This window comes from Erpetoichthys calabaricus, chromosome 1 (assembly GCF_900747795.2).
Source record: "Erpetoichthys calabaricus chromosome 1, fErpCal1.3, whole genome shotgun sequence".
Lineage (NCBI taxonomy): Eukaryota > Metazoa > Chordata > Cladistia > Polypteriformes > Polypteridae > Erpetoichthys > Erpetoichthys calabaricus.
This window is the reverse complement of record NC_041394.2, coordinates 257,103,668-257,127,631: the sequence shown is the minus strand read 5'-3', so window position 1 is coordinate 257,127,631 and position 23,964 is coordinate 257,103,668. Positions and strand designations below refer to the sequence as shown.

General features: G+C 36.5%; 1 protein-coding gene across 2 annotated transcripts in view; it reads left to right on the top strand.

The window, feature by feature from the left end:
• The window catches only part of plxna4 (plexin A4), a 1,034,568-nt gene that overhangs the window by 460,591 nt on the left and 550,013 nt on the right, over window positions 1–23,964 (top strand). For both annotated transcript variants that reach the window (XM_051928179.1, XM_028814360.2), the window contains exon 5: window positions 8,113–8,213. In XM_051928179.1, the coding sequence (XP_051784139.1) occupies window positions 8,113–8,213 (101 nt within the window). The remainder of the gene's footprint in view (window positions 1–8,112; window positions 8,214–23,964) is intronic.

Sequence of the window (23,964 nt, the reverse complement as noted above, 5' to 3'; positions counted from 1 at the left end):
AACAGATACAACAATACTTTAGTGGTTACTCAGTTTTCTAAGGAATTCAGAAGCAGTTTATAGGAACAGGCCTAGAGATGTTGTTTGTATTTAGAACTACTTAAAACAGTTTATTTCTGAAACCGTAAGATTGTGTTGATAGTTTTTAACTGAATTGCTTCTAGTTGTACAGATAGTAATCCACATTAATCCAGTGGGCTAAATTGCTTTCTAAATTATATTCTAAATGCTTTGAATTTTCTTAATTATCTAATAGAGCAATAAAACCTGTTTAAGAATGTAACTTCATCTGGTGAAAATATACCCTTGGTTCCTTGAGGCACACTCTAAGTCTTTCTCAGTGAAAAATCTGTTATTTATAAAGTAATTATGATGTGCCCTCTTCAATATTGTGTTTTTTGTTGGTAGAAATGCATCATACCAAATCGATTTTTATGTTTGATGGCCACATAAATTACCAAATGGTACCATATTTCCTGTCTTATAGATTTTGAAATTGCTTTTAATCTTGACTATCTTTTTTAAAACCTCACAAAGTACTAACTAGTCAAGCTAAACACTCATATAGACATATGTTTACATGAAACCTTTATTGTAATATTTTTCAAGTAACAAATGTATAGCCCTTTGCCTTACACCTTTTTCTGCCGCTATTGGCTCCACAGTAAGTGTGTGTGGGCACACAAATATATAGAAGAATTATTATGCAACCCCTTATTTAATTTTAAACTTGCTTAAACTAATTTAGAATTGCAGGGGGCCTGCAGCATTAGGCATGTTAGGCAGGGTGCAGGTTTGAGTGTTGCGAGGTTGAGAGCGAGCGCCTGCTGCTACATAAAAGCCATCCTCACAGTTTGAAGACCCTAGGTCCCCTTTATCTCCAGTAGCTGAAAGGAATGTTCTATTAAGCAAAAGCCTTGAGCTCAGCTCAGCTGATTCTCAGGGTGAGGAGCTGTCACCCTGAGTGAATTCCTGTATAGGCATAAGGAATATGGCAGCAGCCAGCACTGAATGGGTAGCCAGGCTGTGACAGAAAACAATCACATGACACCAGTTTAGAGTTTTCAGTTAAGTTAAATTTGGGATGTGGGAAGAAAGTTGAAGGACCCACAGGAAAAACATTGTTAGAAAAAGAATGCACAAAATCTGCACTGACTGATCTGGGTGCTGTTTAAACCCAGTCTGTGCCACCCTATTATTATTTGTATTATTGTTTATTGTTGTTGTTATATTGTCTACAATGGATTCTGTACTGGTTGTGCTCCTGCATAATGCCCACTGGTCCATTCTCTATAGGTTTAGACAATCATTATTGACACATGTGCAGAATGAAGTAAAATTCTTACTTGCAGGTTCTAATCAACATGAAACATGTCCTGTCACTCCATATTGGACAGGATTTTACAAATAAATACATGAATGTTTTCTGCTGCTATTTACAAGCCACAAAAAAAACCCCAAAAAAACACAGATACATGGATTAAAGTACAAAGTACTGTGGTAGACGGTGGAGGTTTTGAAGACCTTCAAATCTCAACTTGATGTTATTTTGGAGAATCTAGATGAATAGCATTGGGAAGCTTGTTTGGCTGAATGGCCTGTTCCCATCACAATTGTTCTCACATTCTAAAAACAAAAGGCATGGATTTATTATTTATTAATGAATTTAAACATAAACCTGTGGTACAAACTTACCATGTCTTATCTCATCTTACTGCCACCTACAAGCCTATCATTGACAGTATCAGCTCTCTGTTATTCAAATCAGAAGATCTTATGTGTGTTCGGAAAGGTTGTTGTCTTTATTTATTTGTTGGAGCTTCTGCAAAAAACTATCTATCTATCTATCTATCTATCTATCTATCTATCTATCTATCTATCTATCTATCTATCTATCTATCTATCTATCTATCTATCTATCTAAAATGAAAAATATTATTGTTTAACTATGTATTGTCTTGGATATATCTGCATCTTATTCCTTTGTTTAGTTTTTTGGTTTTAATCTCAGTGTTTCTAATTGTGCTAAGACGTTTTGCACCCCCAAGTTGATGCAGTGTCATTTATTAGTGTTAGTTGATTAAATGGTGACTCAAGTAGAACATCAACCCACGTGTTATCCAATGTCCTCTTAAACTGACAAGACTTTCCTGTGTTTCCTGCTCCCATTACCTATTTCTGTCACTTGAGCTAAAGATAGCAAATTAGCCTCACATCTCTTGCCTCGTCAATCATTTGGGAAAAGCCAAGGTCCTTACTTTAACTGGCATCTGTTCTGGGACAGACCAATGTCCACTCCTGGGTTGGTCAATAATTTGTGCGCTATACAGCAGGCATAGCTTTTAAAGTTCCACTAATGAACGAGCCACGTTCAAAAAGAAGAGACATGTCCTTGATAGCCCCATTGCTTTATAAAGTGAGTGTCAACAATTCATGGCAACCTCCATTTCTTTTTGTTTTATATGCCTCAGTGACCTTCATTACTTCATTTACATTATAAGCTGCTATCAGTTGAATTGGAATCATTATTATACAACAGCTTGTTAGTTTTACAGTGCTGTCAAGCCACATTTCTTACTTAACTTTGAGTATATATGAGCTTGAGGTGTGTACAGTACCAACAATGATGAATTATGCTAATTAAAAATAATGCCTTGAATAGTAAATCAGTTACTCCTCACCTTTTTCCACTGTCATAATATCCATGGAAAGGTCAGTTTTACTTGAGTGAGAACTTACTTGCTGAAACATAATTATGATGTAGGAGGTGCATTTAAATATTAAAGAGCTGGCAAAAAAATAACACATCTCATTTTTAAATGTAAAAGGACAAAGTAGTCTTAAACTCTGTTTGCATGATTGTTAATGCAGACAATATGTGCAATACCGAGGCCTTTTTTCTGAGACATTACATCTTTATATTTCCTAATTTTGTCTCAGTAGCATTAGGGTCAAAGATTGAATCCACCTCAGACAGGAATGGGGTCTGTCACTGGGTGCATTCATTCACATTTGACTAGTGTCACTCAGCCTAGCAGCATGACTTTGGACCGTAGAAGAAAAGGCACAAGGAAAGAATGAATCCTCCACATGCAAGACATGAACTGTAGACACCAAACCAATCCACCACACACATCATCACTTTATCATTTTTTTCAACTCTGTGATTAGTTGTGTATTTCATATATTTTAAAAAATGTCATCATTGTTAGTTACTGTTCTAAATACCTCACATTTATCAAAGTTCAGTACCATTGTGTTACCATTATAAACTTCAGCCAATCTAAAAATTTCAAACTCCATCCTCCTCCTTCTTCTTTCTCTGTGCAATTCCAATGCGATTACTTGTTTGGTTAATATGTCACATCTTTTCCTATAACCTGAAACAATTTCCTTCATTCCTTATGTTTAAAAAACAATCTGTATTTTGTCTGATGTCACATTCAAAAATAATAAATGGTGGAATTAGTCTGGTAAGCTTGAGAAACAACAGAGCAAGCAAAGGGAAATAACCAAAGAAAATAAATGTGACAGCATTTTTTCAAAGCAGGGACCCCCGCCTTGATGCCACATCCAACTATGAAATTAGAGTCTGTTCCAGTGCTCTTGAAATAGATTCAAAAATGGAAGACTATAAGCTAGGGAACTTACAGAGTACCAGACAGGCAAGGGATAAGTCCTTATGAGAATTAAATATTCTATAAAAAATCTAAATCAATAGATATAAGGTATAAAGAAAGGTACTGTGACTGCACCTGTTTATTCATTTTCTACATCTTCTTTTTCAATTGAACCCAGAGTGCAGGTCAGGAGCGGACTTTGGGTGAAATTTCAGTCCATGATATCTTTTGTATTCTTTTTAATTCATTGTACAACTCAGATTAACAAAAACAAACCTGGGCTGAGCATAGTAACTGGAGAAATTCAAAAATTAGTAATTACTGTATACTACACAATTGCTCCATATGCTTTCAACTATGTGATTGCTATACCAATCCAAAAAAGTTTTTTTTTCCCCCAAAAAAATATTAAATATCTTAGGGGAACTGGACAATATAACTATGTAACTTTCAGTGTTTTTTTCTTATATATAGATTATATATAAGTAAGTGAATGTGGGAAACAGGAATAATTAATTATAAATTAATAATAAATAGGCACCCTGTCTGGAGTCTGTTCCTGCCTTGTGCCCAGTGCTAGCTGGGATAGGCTCCAGCAACCCCAGTGACCCGGTTCAGGACTAAGCGAATCTGAAAGTGACTGACTGAGTAATAATAAATAATAACACCTGGCTTGGCTGCAATCTCAGATAAAATATACATAGCGTATAAGTGAACTGCAAGTAAAATTGACACATATTGATAATCACAGGGAGAAACAGTAATTAATTTAAAACTGTAAATGATTTGCTCTTTAGCAGGAATACACTGCATTTTTTTGTGTTAAATTGCTAGTAGAAAGTAGACAAAAATTGGCCAAATGAAAATGATTAAAAATTGGGGTTAGTCCAAAAAGAAAAAAAATATATATATTTTGACTGCTTCCCTGCTTTTCATTATTTTAATTTTTCACAAAACACACAATTAAATAAATAGTTTCTTAATCACTTGTCCAGTTTAAGGTCACAGATTAACGTCTCAGAAAAACTGTGTTTATTATAAAAGTAATTTGTTAACATGTACAAAGACAACAAGTTATTGGGTTTGTATTATTGTTATAAATATAAAAGCCTAAATCTCAGTCTGTTGGAAACATGCACTGAGCTCCAAACAGCACTTACAGTATGGTGTGGCATTCCAACAGTGGATGCAAACCATTCACTAATGCTGTGCTTTATTCCTGAAGGGATCACAAATAGGTTGTTCTCATGCCTACAAGCAGTACATTTGGCATCCCAACAGGGAGAACATACCTTATAATGTTGTTTGGGTGCTTCAAGGTGTGTTAACAAAACATCCATCCATCCATTATCCAACCCGCTATATCCTAACCACAGAGTCACGGGGGTCTGCTGGAGCCAATCCCAGCCAACACAGGGCGCAAGGCAGGAAACAAACCCAAGGCAGGGCGCCAGCTCACAGCAGGTGTTAACTGCATTAAAAAGTGGTGTCAATTGAATTCACGTTAAACTATTTACCTTAAATAGTACAGATCAATGCTCTGTACAGATGTATCAGCCTTTCACAGATATCTAGCCTCAACAATTTTAATAATTGGGTTGATAAGACCATTTTCTCTTTGTCTATTAAGGATTGACTCAAATAATATTTAGGAGAAATGGTGTGGGGGTACAATCAACAATAGTTTAATAAGATTCTGAAACAAATCCATTTTAGTACTTTGGGGATTATATTTGTCATGTGTGCTTTATTTTCAATAAAATTACAATCTTTGTGACTCCTTCCTTTCCTGATTATGTGAACTGCTCTTTCTTTTTCAGTTGTACACCTGATGAAGGGCAATAGAGCCAAAACTTTGTGTCTTTAATCTTCTTTCCTTTTCGGCTTGCAAATAACCTTTAACTTTTTTATACTATATATAATATTATATATTTGGACAAATGATGATGGCATTTCTAGGCAGGTGGCACAAGTGCATTGAGAAGGGTTGAGACTGCATTGAGAAATGACATTATCAGTTTTGTTAATGTTTGTTCCTTTCTCTAATAAATTCCATTTTCTAACTTTAGCTTGACTCCCCCTCGTATGTGTGAGTTTTCCTCTGGGCATTCCGATGTCTCTCCAACATCCTCAAAGACGTGTTAGGATAATTGGCTCTAGTTGGCGTGTACATGACTAGGGCCTCTCATGAACTAACATGCTGCCCAACAGTTTCCTGATTTGTGCACGGGACCCCTGGGATAGGCTTTGACCCCATGGCCTTGATTTGTGTTAATAGGGTAGAAGAATGTTATGTTATGTTTACATGTCATTAGTGGAAGGAGAAGCTCCACGCAGACCACCAATTTGCCAATTTGCTTTTGACTTACTGATGAACCACATCAGGATTGTCAAACTGACTAATTTATGAGGTGATGTACAATTGTTTCATACTTACATGTGATGTGAATTTCCCATTGGGATTAATAAAGTATCTATCTATCTATCTATCTATCTATCTATCTATCTATCTATCTATCTATCTATCTATCTATCTATCTATCTATCTATCTATCATAAGAGTAAAAAGGGTCAATTTCTTGTTTGAAACGATTGATATTAATCTTAGGTAGAATTAAAACCAGATCAGCTAAAAAAAGAAAACACTATTCATCCAACAGTCTCTGTTGGAGATGAGGCACTTCTAATACTGCAGAACCGTATGAACTCTGCAAATTATTGCTATTAAGGTCCTAAAGTGGTTGGTGGTGGTCTATAAGTGTATAATGCAAAAAAAAAAAAGTAAAAGCTATGTGCAGAGTTTCTCCAGTTGTATGTTATGTTGTCAATACTAAAATTGTACTTTTTATAGCCTAATAAGTAATAGTAAATTGTTTGCTCATCCCAAATTATTATTTTTTTACCAGCATGTTTCCTATAACTTTGGACCCTACTAATTTAAAAACCCTAGGAGATCCATATTCTGAAGAATAAGTTTAGTTAATAATTAGTGTTGGGTGACTTTAAGTCCGACTTGTGAAGATTAGAACTGCAAGCAGCCTGTAAATCTCCTCCCGTCTTTCCTTTCAAGTACACTGAGCAATGTGCATTCCAATACAGGTGAATGTGAAATCTGCGCATCTGTATGTGAGCGTGTGTGAGCGGAGGTGGCATCAAGACAGCTGTAGTTTAACAAAAACAAGTGGTTAATCAAAATGGCTTTAACATCTGTTTCCAGCAACCCTAAGTGGCTAGCTTTAAAATGCTTTAACCACTTTCTCAAAGTGTTTTATTTTCCTTTTTCATGTAGAACAATGCATTCCAATGAGCCTTGCTTCCGAAGGATTTCAACTTCAAGACTGTATATTGTAGAAAGCCAAAGCAGTGCCAGGGCTAGATGCCCACCTCTGATTGAAATGCCCTGAGCTCTGTTTCAATAAAACCTCTTAATGTCTGAAAGCAATCTCATTTTGAAAGTGTACAAACTCAGCTGGTGAATGTCAGGAATTTTATATAGCAAAAGTAAGAGAGGGAAAGGGGGGACATGTCAGTCATTCTTCACTCTATGCTTATAGCCTCTTGAGAACAGCTGGACTTTGCTGAAACCTACTTCCACCCCTCTGATTTGCTTGAAGATTTAACCACTGTATGGTGCATGACTAGGTTTTGATGTCTTTTTCACTGCCGGATGTGAAGAGGATATGTCACTGATCACCACTGCCATCTGCTTCACTGTCATTGCTTCTTATTTCCTTCTCGATTGATCACAGTTTGCAATGCACATTTCTTGTGTTGACTTATGCCATGATGGCAAATGTTTGTCCAAAGTGTGTGATATAAAATTATGTGAAAGGAAGTGATGGATAAAAAGAAGCATGACATAGTCCAATAGAGGATACTGGACAAGAATGGGCTTTCTGAATTTTTTAATACACTGATTGAATTAGACATCTTCAGTTGTTTATATTCAGCACTACTTAACTTAAACTTAAATATATTACTACTTAACTTAAATTGGGATTGTCAAACACAGTGTAATTTATATACTGTAAAACAGCACGCCTTCCACTGTATTACTATCTTTGTCCACAAATATATAACTACTGTCTGTTAAAATTATGCTTTATAATGATTAATATTTATCATTTTTAATAATACACTTTTTAAACTCGGTCCTTCAAACAGCTGCTGGATCAGGGATACTCTGAATGGCATGCTAGAATTAACATTAAACCATGTGAATATAGATGTTATTATTTTAATGCTATGAAACTGTGTTTGTTGTGGGGATTACATTAGTACTGTACTGAGTCGAAATGTTAAAAATTCAATCAAAAACTCTCAAAGGCAGCCTATCTCACTGGTAGACCTAGAGAGATTAAAGTGTGTGAGGTTAGAACTCAAGAGGAGATTGCAGCTCTGCCAAGTGTAAATGGGTTCACGGCTTTGCTGGTCTGCCGCTGAGTTGCGAAGCGATGTGAAAGACTTTAATTTTCTCCTCTTCATCCTCTAGCTGACTCGGGTGCCAGTGGAGTCGTGTGGACAGTATTCTACCTGTAGCGAGTGTCTTGGCTCTGGGGACCCCCATTGCGGATGGTGTGTGCTCCATAATGTGTAAGTGAAAATATTCATGTCTTTATGAAAACTACAAACATATGCTGTGTATTCATATTTATAAACTGTATGTATATATCATAACAAATATAAGCATGCATGTGCACTGCTTGGACATTCACAGTTACAGTGTTTACTATTTTTAAGTTGCTTACTTTGTTTTGAAAATAGTGGTGCATATAGCAAGGAAGCAAAAGACCAACATATTTCATCCTATCAGCATCATTGTACTGTACTGATATACTGTTTATCAGATTTATTAAATGCATCTCTATAGACTAACCTGTCTTCCCAATAGGGCCTTTCATAACATGATGACACATAAGCAAGATTGTAGGGAGAGTTCTGCAAGCTCACATTTGAATAAAATGATAGGCTAATGGCACTAGTTTTCACAGTAAGAAACCAGGAATCTTATTCTGCTCTTTAATTTTCACAGCAAGGCTATAAATCTGTAAAAAAAAAAAAAAAAAAAAAAAAAAATCAGTACATTTTAATAAAGATCCAAGTGGGAGCAGAACACAGTGTCACCTTTAATTTGAAGTTCAATATAAAGTCACTATAGCATAAGCTTAGCTGAATGTGAATTGTATATGTTAGTTTATGTTAATATACATTGGTTTACCAGAAATGTATAATGCCTGAAATCTGTGATTTTATTATCTTGTGTTTGGTGTTTGTTTAAAACAACAAGAATATGAATAGTTGCAATTTCAACATAAAGTATTTGATTTAGTCATTTTATTTTCTATTTACCAATTTTTTTTGCCCTTTAAAATGAGTAATATTTGAATATACCTAGATTTATGTTAACTACGCATTTAGAATGTTACATTTTCTTTATTTATATATATATATATATATATAATTTTAACCCTTAGATTGCATATTGTCTGTCTGTTTGTTCACCAATCTGAAAAAAAAGTCAGAACTAATTTACAAAAAGTTTTGCATGTAGATTCCCAATTTTAGAACTGTAATTTTAGTTTATATGTATTTCAAAAATTTCATCAGGCAAAGGACAATTTGAAGGTTGGCAAAAATTTCAATGGAAAGGGTGATTGTAATGGCTGGGGGACAAAAATACATCACTTCAAAACAGCTGAGTTGAATTTCATGAAATCCTGCTTGAATATTACTGTTGGTACAGCTTAAAATTTAGACTTTAGTGTGTTTCAGAAGTTCCTTTGAGAAATGGTTTTGTATAGGGAGCAGGGAGCACAAATTCAAAACCACATTATTAGCCAATGGGTGATGAATTTGGCATGTTGTTTAGATTTGGACCTAATTACAGTGTAGTCTATATTTTATGTCAGTGATTAAATACATATATATTATATACATACACCTGTATGTATTGTAATGTGGCTTGGAACAGACAGCTTTAAGCAACCTAAAAGTTAGAAAGCCAGTTAGGTTACCCCACTTAATATTACCAGAAATACAGATGCACAACAACAATATGAAAACAAAAAAAAAATACTCTGTTTAGCCTCTTTCTTTTGTGTCTAGAGATTCGGAAGCTCTGTCCTCCTCTTTCACTGGTCAAGCTTTGATAACCGATTCCTTGGTTGCCTGGTTTGTAATAGTGCCAGAGACTGAAGGGGAAGAATCTTTTCAAGGGTGAGGAGCTACAGTATGTATCATCCTTCAGAGGCCATGTGATGCTACTGGGGAAAGAGACGATACTGTTAGCATCAGCGCCTCTTGGAATTGCTTACATTATCAGAACCAGGAAGGTGGTTCCGAGGCACACATGTGTGACAATATTCTATTTATTTATATATATATATATATAATATGTATATATATGTATATGCACACACACAAGAGGGAAAACCAAAACTTCCAGGAGTTGCTAAAACACCCTTTATTACAAAACTTACACCAATTCCCTTTCAGTCACCTTCAAAATTCATCTGCCATTCCTGGAAAATTTTCCTTTACTCATCTTTACTGACCATGTATATAGCCTCCTGTATTTTTTTTTTATACAGTAGCAAATCTTATTCCCTATAGTCTCAATTTTAATACCAGAAGGAGTGAGATCCTGGGAATATGGGAGGTGTGAAGCAAAAACCGCATTGTTTTAGGTCAAAAACATTGGCTGGCAAAGTTGTGTATGCAAACGTGGTACAACGTGCAGTTTTACATATGCCATTTCACTGGATTTTTTTTTCCTAATGCTTTGCCATAGATGCCTCAGCAGTTCAATGTGATATCGTTGAATAACAGTCTGTCCAACAACTCTTTAAGTATAAGTCTATCAGTATCAAAAAACATGATAATCAGGGCTGGGAACTGATTAAAAAACTAATTAATCACATAAATGTATGTAATTAATAGAGATTAATCACATTTGTCATTAAAATAGGTAATTATGAAATTAATACTATAAATCATGAAGTAAATACACACTGAATCACAAATGTAATGTAGAATAAACACAAAGGAATTTTAAAAAATGAATGGCATAGTTTAAACTCAAGCAATGATCTTAAACCTGAATTTTTAAAAAATACTACTTGAGCAAGTAGAACCTGAATTTGAATGCCTTCGTAAAAGGCAAGTTGAAAAGAAGGCAATAAGAAAACAAAGCCCATATGTATTAATTTTAAAACTGGCATAGCATATAAGACACAACCATGTCAATGTAAAAATGAAACGATCGAAATGACTGTTGACTTTGAATGCACTGGTAAAGACCGATTTAATTGAAAGAATATTCATCTCTTAAATGTGCATACATTAAAACTTGTGTTTAAACTCTGTAAATACTATCGTCAATTGTTCATCACCATCAACAACTTGATAATTACAGTATACTCTACACAAAGGTTTTTTAACTGGTGCCTCATGGAAATATCAGTGAAGTTCCCCTGGGTTCTGACCTGAGTGACACACTCCTTAGGTGGTAGAGACCTGTCTGAGGAGAACAGGGCTATCTGGGGAAGCCGACATAAAAACAGATCTGTGATCTCCATTTTGCAGACATAGCACTTAGAAAGCACTTTAGCAGCCAGGAGATGTGTCCATCTGCCTGAGTGCGTGTTCGCCAGCAACTCTTGCAGGGCCATGGTACAGTGGGCATAGGAGTTGCCTCTGACCCCAGGTCAGTGGAGTGAAGCAGAGAGAAGATCACCTGTATGAGTGGGCAAAGGGACGAAGCGGCTGGAAAATGCAAACAGCAATCTCTGACTCACTTTTTTGCCGCTCCCGTCCCACCCCTTCAGACAGTTTAGCACGGGTATAGATTTAATGTTTTTGTGGTTGGTAGAATCAGGAATGTGCCTTGGGATTTTTTAGGTTAAAAAAAGTGTGCACCATAGAAACACAATTGGAAAACACTGCTCTACCTACACCTTTGCTCCTGGCACGCTAAAAAAGATTTCAGTAGCTGCTATCTTGCTTAAAAACTGATGCTGTACATTACTTGGATGGTTATGTTGTGTTCTTTGCATAAAGTAATGAAGGTACTGCAAACTTGAACATGGGTAGTGATAATTATTACACTTCTATTTTGTAGAGTTTTGTCATTATATAGTATTAGGGCAGTCATAATTATAAACTTATTTTGGTTTTAGTTGCACTCAATGATAACTTATTTTGCACTTAGGTGATATAACATTGATTCAATCTTCTTTCAGAAACATGAAATGAAAAATGCGTCATTTTTATCTTTGCAACTTCTTTAGCAGGACTGCAATGCCTGACATGTTGCCGGCCCTGGAAGCAGCCCTAAGAACCAAATGAACACATAGATTCACACAGTGACATGTGAATGATATATAATCTCTATATATAATCTTCATTTGGATCTTGATCTTGTTTGTCCACGAATGAATTAGAAGAAGAAGCACTAGATGGCAGTAGAGAGACAGCTAAAACATAGGCATTGCATTAAGAATCTCCTCCAGGCTTATACTACTGAAGACTGTAGTACTCCAGTCACACCTCAAAACACAGACATTCAAACTAAACAAATTGTTGTGCTTTAAATTAACTAATCTTTATATATAATCTTCATTTGGATCTTGATCTTTGTTTGTCCGCAAATTCCACACATGCGTAGACCACCTTCCAGTTTAGTATGTTGTTGTTACTCATGGATGTCAACAATGTGCTGGAATAACGAAAGGAGTGGTGGACAGTGTTACGCTGGTTAGCTCCTGAGGCCTGGTTAGAGAATGAGATTGCCGAAGATAAAAGGTACGTGCCTACGTAACATATGAATGAAAGAAAGACAGTGGGTAAAATGAATGACAACGTAACAGCACGTTCCGGAAATTATTATTGTTACGTTGTAGCCGGCGAGTGCTGCGCGTCTCACAGTTGTACCCTGGCTTGCTCACATGTCAGTGAAGTGATCCCTATTTATGCTTTAAAGAGCCTGGATACCTATGTGTCCCCCTTTTATAACCATTGCTCCGTGTATATTGCCTTACTCTTTGGATTGCCACAAAGCAACCTGCGAGACTGGAGAAAGGTTGAGAAGAGATCATGAGAGACGACAGCGTCGTGAAAACGAGATGGACTGTGAACGGAGAGAAGCAGAAATGCTCCTCCACCACCACATAATTACTATTCGGACAGTGATTCCAAGTAGGCCGTTCCTATCGACTCAGTGTCCAAGGGTTTTGTTTTGTAATTTTGTTTCCCTTATAAAAAATCATAATGCTGTGCGACGAAGGGCCCAGTTCACGACTGGCAGCCGCGTTTAAACAGGAAGCCCTTCACAGACAACTTTAACACGCGCAACGTAGTTGGGCACACATGGCTAGTGATATAAATAATATTTACTATGAATTTTATACTTTCAACTTTACAAAATATATACTGCACATTTAGGAGAAAGCAGAAACTTGTTTAGCAAAATGTCAGATGAACTGTGTGATACATTGTATATTAGATGCTGTGTGCTGTTAACAGTCAGCACTCCACACCACTGTCACTGTCACTGACATTTTCATGGTCACCTTCCTTCTGTTATGTAAACATCTACCTCCTTTTCTTTATGAAGTTAGCCGTCCACAAATAGAATGCACTGAAGTGATTTGTTTTATGCCTCCTAAGACATATATTGACTGAAATCTATATACATAGTACATTGATTAAGAAAACCAGAAGCACCCACAGTTCACCTTAAATCTATCCTATAGTAGTAGGTCAGTACCAATGCTATTAAATGTCATACACTTCTTCTGTAAAACATATCAATGAAATCTTCAGCAAAAATATCACAAAGGACAAAGTTTCACATGATTTGTTTTCTGCAGAAAATTGTGCATTGAATACAGATGAATCAGCAGCATGTGTTTTGCATTTCCTAGCCTCAGTTCCATTTTGGTGTTTCAGCAAATTTCACTGTATGCTAGTATTGTGCTTTACTACAGTAGCTCTGCTGCTTTTTAGGACTATGTCTTTTTTGCACACGCGGCACTTTCTGGATTAACACCAGACCTGCTGCTTGGCTGTTTTGATAAGAATTTCCTTTTTTCTTGGTTCTTCATATATCCTTTATCTGTACCTTCAACCTTTGGTACATTTTCATAAATTCTTGCTGACGGTGTATGTATTCTATAGGTAAGTGTAAGCACAAGGTAAAAATAAGCACAAGCCCTTTAAGGTAAAACAAGGATAATCTTTCATACCTTGTGACCCATGTTAGTATTAAAGAATGATAAAGGTTTGAAAAAGAAATGAATGGACCATCACTAATGCCACTTTTGTGACATTATGTTAAAAGGACAGACTTTTGAAACAAAGAATGTCAAGTATTTGAGTCACAGCTCCATATTGTTTTTGGAGCTCCAGGCTGAATAGGAATTGTTAAGCTTGGCTGGGCTGAGTGACCTGCTCATATGAAGAAATACAGCTGCCTGCTAGTTGCACAGCAGTAGGCACTGTGGCTATGGCATTAGCCCGAAAGGTTTGTAGATGTGCATTTTTTTGTATGACGATAAGAATTTTACTTAGCCTGTTGAAATTCTAGTATGAAAAGCTTAATAATAATAATAATGCCTTTTATTTGTAAAGCAACTTTCCCATGCTCAAAGCATGAGAAAATTGGTTCACATTTGAAGGAACTTTACAAAACTAGGATTCCTTTACAGTAATAGTATAAGTACCTGTTGTGCAGGTTAAGGTGGAGTAGGACTGCAGAATGATTGGAGGGTTTGGGGCCAGGCACATTAGGATGTACTTGCAACCGGGAGAGATTCTAAATTACACATTGGTAAAAGGGAAGAGTTATTCAAGTTAACTCCTGCTTTTAATCCACTAATTGTCCAATGATTGTTATGATCAATAGTTTACATTGTGTTCAACTGAGAGAAATGACAAGCAAGCCTTCCAATCAGTATTCTTTATTGGTAGGGCGGGTGCTTGTTGCTTCAATACATTGACATGTTGGTTGTGGTTTAAGGAAGCTAATATAGTATAAGACTAGAATGCAAACTATGAAAACTAGGACAAACCGCCTTAAAAACAGCTTTTATCCGAAAGCAATCATGGCCCTGAACTCAAAATAAAACTGCTCCATATTATTCTTCCAATGTGCAATATAGACCATAAGTCAACAAGTGCAATTTGTATATTTATTACTATTCGGTTTGTTATTATATTCTGTCTTCTTGTCTTTTTGTCTTTTTAACTCTTATTCCTCACACTGAGTCGATTGCACCTTCAATTTCATTGTTCCTTTGTAAAAGTGACAATGACAATAAAGATCTATCTATCTATCTATCTATCTATCTATCTATCTATCTATCTATCTATCTATCTATCTATCTATCTATCTATCTATCTATCTATCTATCTATCTAGATACAAATGAAAGAACAGCCATGTTATTTCTCAAAATTTATTATTATTAAAGTTAGCTAGATTTCGTATAAACACTGCACCTGCTACATGACTGCTCCATGAAGTCAGAATAGCTAATTTAAAAAATGCATTAATGCTCCTCAGGCTTTAGATAAGTGTATTTCTGTCTAAAGGTAAGATCCTGAAGTTCTGAAGTAATTTTCAAATAAAAACTAAAATTTCTGGTCATAGTGAGACACTCTTTTATGTTAAATCAATACTAATGTTATTTTTTTTATCATATTGAGTTGATCAAATACAAGAGAGAAATAAACCATTACAATTAACTTTGAAGGAACAATAAATAAAACAAAGATACCTACACTAGAATCTCCCCAAGGCCACCTCTCTATCCAGGCCTGTGAGGAAGATGATAAGAAGGAAGATAAAGGAAGTCAATCTTAGAAAGCCACAAGACAGAACAGGGCCAGAAAAGACGTTAAAGATTAGAGACAGCAAAGACATTAAGATCTGCACTCAAAGACCACCAGCCTCCCAGCTTTCTAGTAGCAGGGTCTCTGCAGATTATTTTTTTATTTTCATTCTTAATTTTTACTGTTTCCTCCTATTGTTAATGTCAGAAACATAATCTTATATATAAACGTCTATGCACGAAAGTGTGTGTGTCTGTCTGTCAGACCCGGAAGTGTGAGGCTACAGCATGAAGCTGTCGCCAATGTGAAACCGCCAAGAAAAGAGAGAAACTTGCTTAGCCGCTAATACATAATCTAGGCGAGCACATCGGCAAAACAAAACCTCAGAGGAGAGAAAATCTCGCTTAGCCATAGACAATGTTGGCAAAACGAAACCGACAAGGAGCCACTAATACATAACCGATGCGATTGATTGATTAAAGTACCAGAATTCATGGTTTCTAGAAGCTTGGGCTTTTTACAGCATAGGCTTAAACAGCTAGTATAGAATGAAGAGATTAATTTCAATTCAGTTTTAGATTTTTTTTTTTCTGTTGTGGATTTGCTTGATATAAATTTCTTTTTTCATGGGTGCCGTATGATCTTGATGACAACAGTACACATTTCTAGCCTCAAGACAGCAGCGGTAAGAGGAAATAGGGCAGTGCACCAATGCTATTAAAGATTGTGTCTTGTGTCGATTTTTTCAACAACAAAGTTACAATTTACAATCGCATTGAGCTAAAGCAACTCAAAGAGAAATAAGGATAGGTTTTGTTTGGTGAAAAATCATTTTTCTTTTGTTTGGGAATTCGGATTAACATTTCTGCTCTGGTATTTAGTGAAAGGAAAACAACATATTGTCTGCTTTAGTTACGACTTGCCTCAAATTTTTTTTTTTTTTTGATTCTTGTCTATCAGACCACAACTTGTTGAGTGAGAAATCTTTTCAAGTCAAGTCAAGTGGCTTTGTTGTCATACCATCCATACACAGTATTACAGGATACAGTGGTACGGAATAATGTTCCCCAGGACCACAGTGCAACATATATACATAAACACAGGTCAAGTGCAAGTAAAGAGCTATAATATACTATAATGGACATGAAATAAATAAATAAATAATCGGTAAGGAATAGATAGTAATAAATCAAAAGACAGCAATATATATACAGTATACTATATAATATATATATACCAGTAAACCCCTGATTCTCTAAAGAATCGCAAATCAACGAATGGCAATTACTTTCTGTCCCCTCCAATCTTTGTAGGGATGTAAGATCATTGAGGGTGGGAGCGTCCTGGGAAAGTTTTCATTTAATGAAAGAAATATATTTGTAGTAAAGCTGTTTCTTTTTGGAGCCATGACTCGTTTGGTTCTGGTGTTTCAGAAGTGCGCTGTAGGTGCCTTCGTTCATTGTTTTTATCTATGCAGTCTCGTTTTTGTTTTTCTATGGGTGTGTTGTTAGCTAGACGTCGTTTGCTGTTAGGAATCATAATTGAACCCCTGACCGCAGGCACTGTGGAGTAGCTGACTGCTGGCACTGTCAGTAGTCACCACTACCTCAAGTTTAAATACATAGCCTACACATATATAGATAGATGCCACATTCACTGTGTTTCCCAGTAGACACGATACGTGAGCCTTATTGCGAGTGGCAAAAGTGCCATTTAAACTAATACAGTTAGACGTGGAAACCGGGTTTTCTGATGAAAAAACAATAACATTTAAAACAGTATCGTTTACATACAACAGATTTTGGTGAATCATTTAAATGCAATTATTAATATCCATTTATACACTAATAATGGCAATTATTAAATAATAATTATAATTATTATTATTATTAACCATTCCTCCCATATAAGTAACATTTCGGGGACTGCCTTCACACTCCTCTCGCTCACTCAGATCTTGTAATTTGAGAGTATTCAGTCTGGCAATATGGTGCAGCCTTAGTTTGTGGAAGACAGACACAACTAAAGACATGAGCATAAAAAGATGGTTGTCAATTTCAAACTGTGTTTCCTCAATGTGCTCCTTGAGAAAAAACATCATCAAGTTTGAGACATGTTAACAGCTAACAACAATCTACATAGTGACTAAATACGTTTAGCCAAAACGTTGTTTGGAGGCTCACTTGAGCACATAAATGCATAGTTTTGCTAGCTTAGCCTGGCTTAGCTAAAGTAAAGATTATAAAACGGGATTTTCTAACGGCCAAATATAACCAAAACAATTGTTCAGTCTTACCTATGAAATGTAATCCCCCACGATCTGGTTTGGAGCGTACAGCGGTTTGTACAATCCCAAGCAGCACATTATCCATTACTTCATTCCACAGCAGTGCCACTCACAATATGGCAGCAACGTTGACGTACGATTCTGCTAGTCATGAGGCGTCTAGTTATTTTATGTTAATGTTTAAATATGTCACCATGGCAACTTGTTGGCATACACGCTTTACATCAAGTTTAGTTTACAGGTTGTGTTGTGTTGTTTGGGCGCCACTTACTGACTTTGGGAAGCCGCTGGGTTTGACTGTTGGGCGCTGTGCGAGTGCGCGTGCGCTTTTGGCACGGGTTGCGTCTGGCGTCCGTGTATATATATAACCTTTGTAAACATTACTAAACGAAGGTTTTATATGCGGTGGTGTGCGCGTTCAGGCGGCGGTTGTATTGTGACCTGAAGTTTAGTTTACACGTTGTGTTGTATTGTTTTGGCGCCACCTATTTACTCTGGGAAGCCACTGGGTTTGACTCTGGGGCGCTGAGTCGCAGTGCGCGTGCGCTTCGATGCATCCGTCGTCCTGCGTCCGTCATCCTGCGTCCGTCATCTTGCGTCCGTGCATATATACAACTGTCGTTTAGTAATATATATATATATATATACATATATATATATATATATATATATATACATATATATATATATATATATATATATACATATATATATATATATATATATATATATATATACATATATACACATATATATATATATATATATATATATATATATACACATATATATATATATATATATATATATATATATATATATATATATATATACATGTATATACATATATATACATCCATCCATCCATCCATTTTCCAACCCGCTGAATCCGAACACAGGGTCACGGGGGTCTGCTGGAGCCAATCCCAGCCAACACAGGGCACAAGGCAGGAAACAATCCCGGGCAGGGTGCCAACCCACCGCAGCATATATATACATGTATATATATATACATGTATATATATATATACATATATATATATATATATACATATATATATATACATGTATATACATATATATATATATATATATATATACACACATATATATATATATATATATATATATACATATATATATATATATATATATATATATATATATATATATATATATACACTAGGGGGTTCACCCCCTGCTCGTTTCGCTCACCAGCCCCCCCAGCCTGCACTACGTGACAGCAACTCACATCTCTGCCGCCCGCGTTATGAAGATGGGGGCTGAACGCACCCCAAGGAGACGTGGTCACTCCTCCAAAACCCCCTCTTAAATGGTGATACAATGGGAAACAAATACAGTTTTTTTGTTTTTTTTTCCTCCTCTTTGCTCAATCAGCTCCTGGTTTGCTGCTGCTGTTGCCATGCTGTGTGATCTGAATCTCGTGCAGCACTTCGAACATTTAAAAGCCTGTACAGCAGCTGTCCTACTTTTTGTCTTTTATGTCCAGCCCCAGGCGTGGTTAAGTCTCTTGGCACAAAGTCTCGTCTCGCGGGATGTGAGTTCTTGATATTTTTTAGTTTATAATTTAAAAACAGAATGAGAATCTGAAAAATCTAACAACATCACATTAAAGTTCGATAAATTCTGAAAAGAATGATACCAAAAATATATATGTAATTTTTTTAAATAAGCTCGATTTAAAGCGTGACAAAAAAGTGACATAAAAACGTCACATAAAATCATTGTACTTGTAGGCTTAGGATTTTATATAGAGAGAGTAGATATATATATATATATATATATATATATACAGAAAGAAGGCATGCCAATGGGATCACCGTTATCTGGACTCCTAGCTGAACTGGTAATGCAACGATTTGAAAACATAGCTTTATCCCAGATTACACCCAAAATTTGGATACGCTATGTAGACGACACATTCGTCATATTAAGAAAGAACCATCTGAATGAGTTCTACAATCATATTAACACAATATTCCCTGCAATCCAGTTCACAATGGAAAAAGAAATCAATCGACACATCAACTTCCTGGACATTTACATCAAAAGAAATAGTGACGCCACCCTGACCACAAGTGTTTACCGCAAACAATGCTACGCAGACAAGATTCTACACTTCGCCAGCAACCACCCGGTATCTCATAAACGGAGCTGCGTGAAAACCCTATTTAAACGAGTCCACACGCATTGTAATACCAAGGAAACAAAAATTAATGAGAGACGCTATCTCTTCCAACTTTTCACCTCGAACGGATACTCAAAAACATTCATTAATCGGAGTCTACACAGCAGACGCCAAAGGAATCAGCATACAATCGACTTAAATCAGAACCCCCACCCCACCTGGCATTCACTCCCATATCACCATAATGTGTCAGAAGGCACAGCACGCACCCTGACCAAGTGGGACATCAGAATAGCACATAAACCCACGAACAATCTGCGCATGGTCCTGTTTAATGCTAAAAACAAGAAATCGACAGCTGAAACACGAAACGCAGTTTATAGTATTCCATGCAATTCTTGCTTAGCGGTATACATAGGACAAACGTCAAAAAGAATTTCAACACATGTACAGGAACATCGCAACGCCGTCAGAAGAAAGGACGCACTATCTTTCATATATGCACATACTAAATCGACAGGACACACATTCAACTGGGACAACGTAAAAGTAAAATTTAAGGCCAGTACTAAAAGTGCCAGAGAGTTGGCCGAGTCTTGGCTATCAGATGAAAACGCCATCAACAGACACTTGGACATAAATCCAGCATATGCCAACTTAAGAAGGACATGTACACAATAATTAAACTATACAACCCCCCACCCCGCGCCCCCCCCTTGATCATACTGACTTAGTCACCTCCACCCACACTCCCCCCCCCAACTGAATGTGTTGCTATATATTGCCTTTGATTCTTGTAAGTCTAAGCATTATCCTCTGATGAAGACCCCTCAGGAATAAAATTATTTTATGATACGTGATTCGTTTTTTTTTTCTCCTTTCATGGATCTCCAACTGCAAATATATATATATATATATATATATATATAGATAATAATAATAATAATTAATAATAATAATAATTCATTACATTTATATAGCAACAACTAGTACAAAAAATACAGCAGTAGTAGCGAATGTACTTCATATAAAAAAAAAAACTATTAGGAGAGGATCTGAGTGGAGAAAGGCAGCACAGATCCTGGACAGCCAAGGGGTTGGTTTGTCTTAAAACATCTATGCTATATTTCTGCCTCTCAAAAATTTATTTTAATAAACCCACTTAATACCCAGCATCTAAACAACAGATACCTTCAAGACCAGATTGATGATGTCCTGCACTGATCTGTTGATTAGAAAAGCAAGCTTCAGCAGGTTTAGAGCAGTCAGTGTGACACTTGACTAGCCTTTCCAAGAATTTAAGAGCCACATATGTGAGGGCCATTGAGTTGTAGTCATTCACACTTATTGTTTTGGTTGTCTTGTGTAAAGTCACTGTGATGTTTGTTAATGCACACTGGTTAGGGCAGTCAAGGCTAACATTCTGTGTGACTACAAGGATTAGCTGAACTGCAAAGGTTTAGACTGTACTGGATTCAAAGGTCTAGACTGTACTGGATTAAAAATCATCTTGTCACATGTTTTGCCAGTTTTTATCTTCATAAAGGACTTTAGCACATCATGTTTTAGCTCAAAAGTGGGAGTGTCGGTGGAAGGTTCATCATCAGAATGCATGTACATTTTATTCAGCAAATCTATGGGTAAAAGAGGCAATATGAGTCATAAGTGAGACCCACAGTAAACCTTTTATGGGGCATTAAATATAAACAAGTTGTATAGGTATGTAATTGGGGTTTTTGGAAAAGGGTAATGTTTTTAGAAATGGTAATTTAGGAAAGGGTGGAGGAGAATGGGAAGTCAAAATGTTTTTTTTTAAGACAGTCAAAGTAACATTTTTGAGTTTATGTATATAGTTCCTACTTTATAATTAGATGTGTTACCTACAAGAAACACAGTCAAGTTTTGTTTTAGAACAGTACCATCCCTAAAGCAACGTGCCAAGGGAAAGAAGCCACCCTGAAGGATGAGTCTGTCCATTGCAAGTTAACATTCTTAAAAATTATTTTCCAGTACTTTATGAGACTTAATGAGTTTTTTCTCACTCATCTCATAAATGAATATTTCATTTATTAGTGCAAGAAATGGCAGCTTAAATTTAAATTAAAAAGCACCTTCTTTCAAGCTAATTATTAAACAATGTATTGTCTATTAAAGGGCTTTGGTGTAAAAGAAATTGATTCTTCTAAAACTGATGACTTCCACAAAGGAGACACAGTGTTTGTACTGCAGAGCTGTAAGGGTAGCCTGGTCCTTGGAGAGTCCTAGTGACTGCTCTGTGATCCATGGGTACTTTTTGATATTAAGTTCCTAGCAAGAGGCATGGTGCCAAGACTATGGGATAGATATCCACAAATCCCTGTCCTATTTTTTTCAGTCGGAAATTCGATTCCATTGAGCAGCAGCCACAGAGAACATTGATTGGTTGTAGAATGTGAAGGCAAAAGAGCGTCTCTAGTCCTGTTGCCATAACGATTCCCTCCCCCTCCACCACCCAACACACACTGTCAGTTCCGAGTGAAGAGCAGGCCTCTGCAGACCTGATAAATTACTGACTCAGTGTAAATTGAAAATAAACAACGAGGTTACTACTGTGGCCTTTGCAGGTTTAGAATTGGCTGCAAAATCATTTTTACCATACAGTAGGAGACTTGCAGTGCCCAAAGTCAAATTACTTATCAAGGCATTGGCTGACTTATGCACTGGCACAGTAACATGTAAGTGATCATGACGAGTTTAAAGTACTTTTAAAAATAGATTTCTTTATTATGTGTGCCAGTGTGCCTTTTTTTTATTATTCAATTTCTTGCTCTGAAGAGCAGCAAATAGAAATCATGATTTTAAAATGAGAAGATGCAAGATAAACTTCCCTAGAAAACAAACATCTCTGACCATTAGAATTCATTTATTTTTTCACATCTTTGTGAATACTGTAGCTGACCATATTCATGGTAATACTGTATTCTATTGTAGTAGGCAAGATCAGCCGTTAAGGTAAAAAGAAGGCTGTTGTGCCTGGTAGAAGAATGTCTTCAGGGTGGTGCCTCATTCTTGATACATCTGTAACTCGTATATGTGAAAATCACACAAGTTACTGTTCATGATTCCGTTGTATATTGGCATGTCTGGCACCCACTACCATGCACTGTACTACAGAAATGAATAAAATGAAGGATTGCGTGATGGTACCACCATGCTGTATGTGGATACCTAAATATTGTATGGAGTTGAAGAAAAGCCATACAACACGTAGAAATGTACAGATATGTGCAACATGTAGTGTAAAAAGTGTAATTTTTTTCAGATACAGTAATCCCTCCTCCATCGCGGGGGTTGCGTTCCAGAGCCACCCGCGAAATAAGAAAATCCGCGAAGTAGAAACCATATGTTTATATGGTTATTTTTATATTGTCATGCTTGGGTCACAGATTTGCGCAGAAACACAGGAGGTTGTAGAGAGACAGGAACGTTATTCAAACACTGCAAACAAACATTTGTCTCTTTTTCAAAAGTTTAAACTGTGCTCCATGACAAGACAGAGATGACAGTTCTGTCTCACAATTAAAAGAATGCAAACATATCTTCCTCTTCAAAGGAGTGCGTGTCAGGAGCACAGAATGTCACATAGATAGAGAAAACAATCTCTAGCAAACAAATCAATAGGGCTGTTTGGCTTTTAAGTATGCGAAGCACCGCACACCCCCTCCGTCAGGAGCAGACAAAGAGAGAGATAGAGAGAGACAGAGTTTGTTTTTCAGTCAAAAATCAATACGTGCCCTTCGAGCTTTTAAGTATGCGAAGCACCGTGCAGCATGTCGTTTCAGGAAGCAGCTGCACAAAAGATAGCAACGTGAAGATAATCTTTCAGCATTTTTAGACGAGCGTCCGTATCGTCTAGGTGTGCGAACAGCCCCCCTGCTCAATCCCCATACGTCAGGATCAGAGAAAGTCAGCGCAAGACATAGAGAAAAGTAAGCAATCTAGCTTCTCAGCCATCTGCCAATAGTGTCCCTTGTATGAAATCAACTGGGCAAACCAACTGAGGAAGCATGTACCAGAAATTAAAAGACCCTTTGTCCG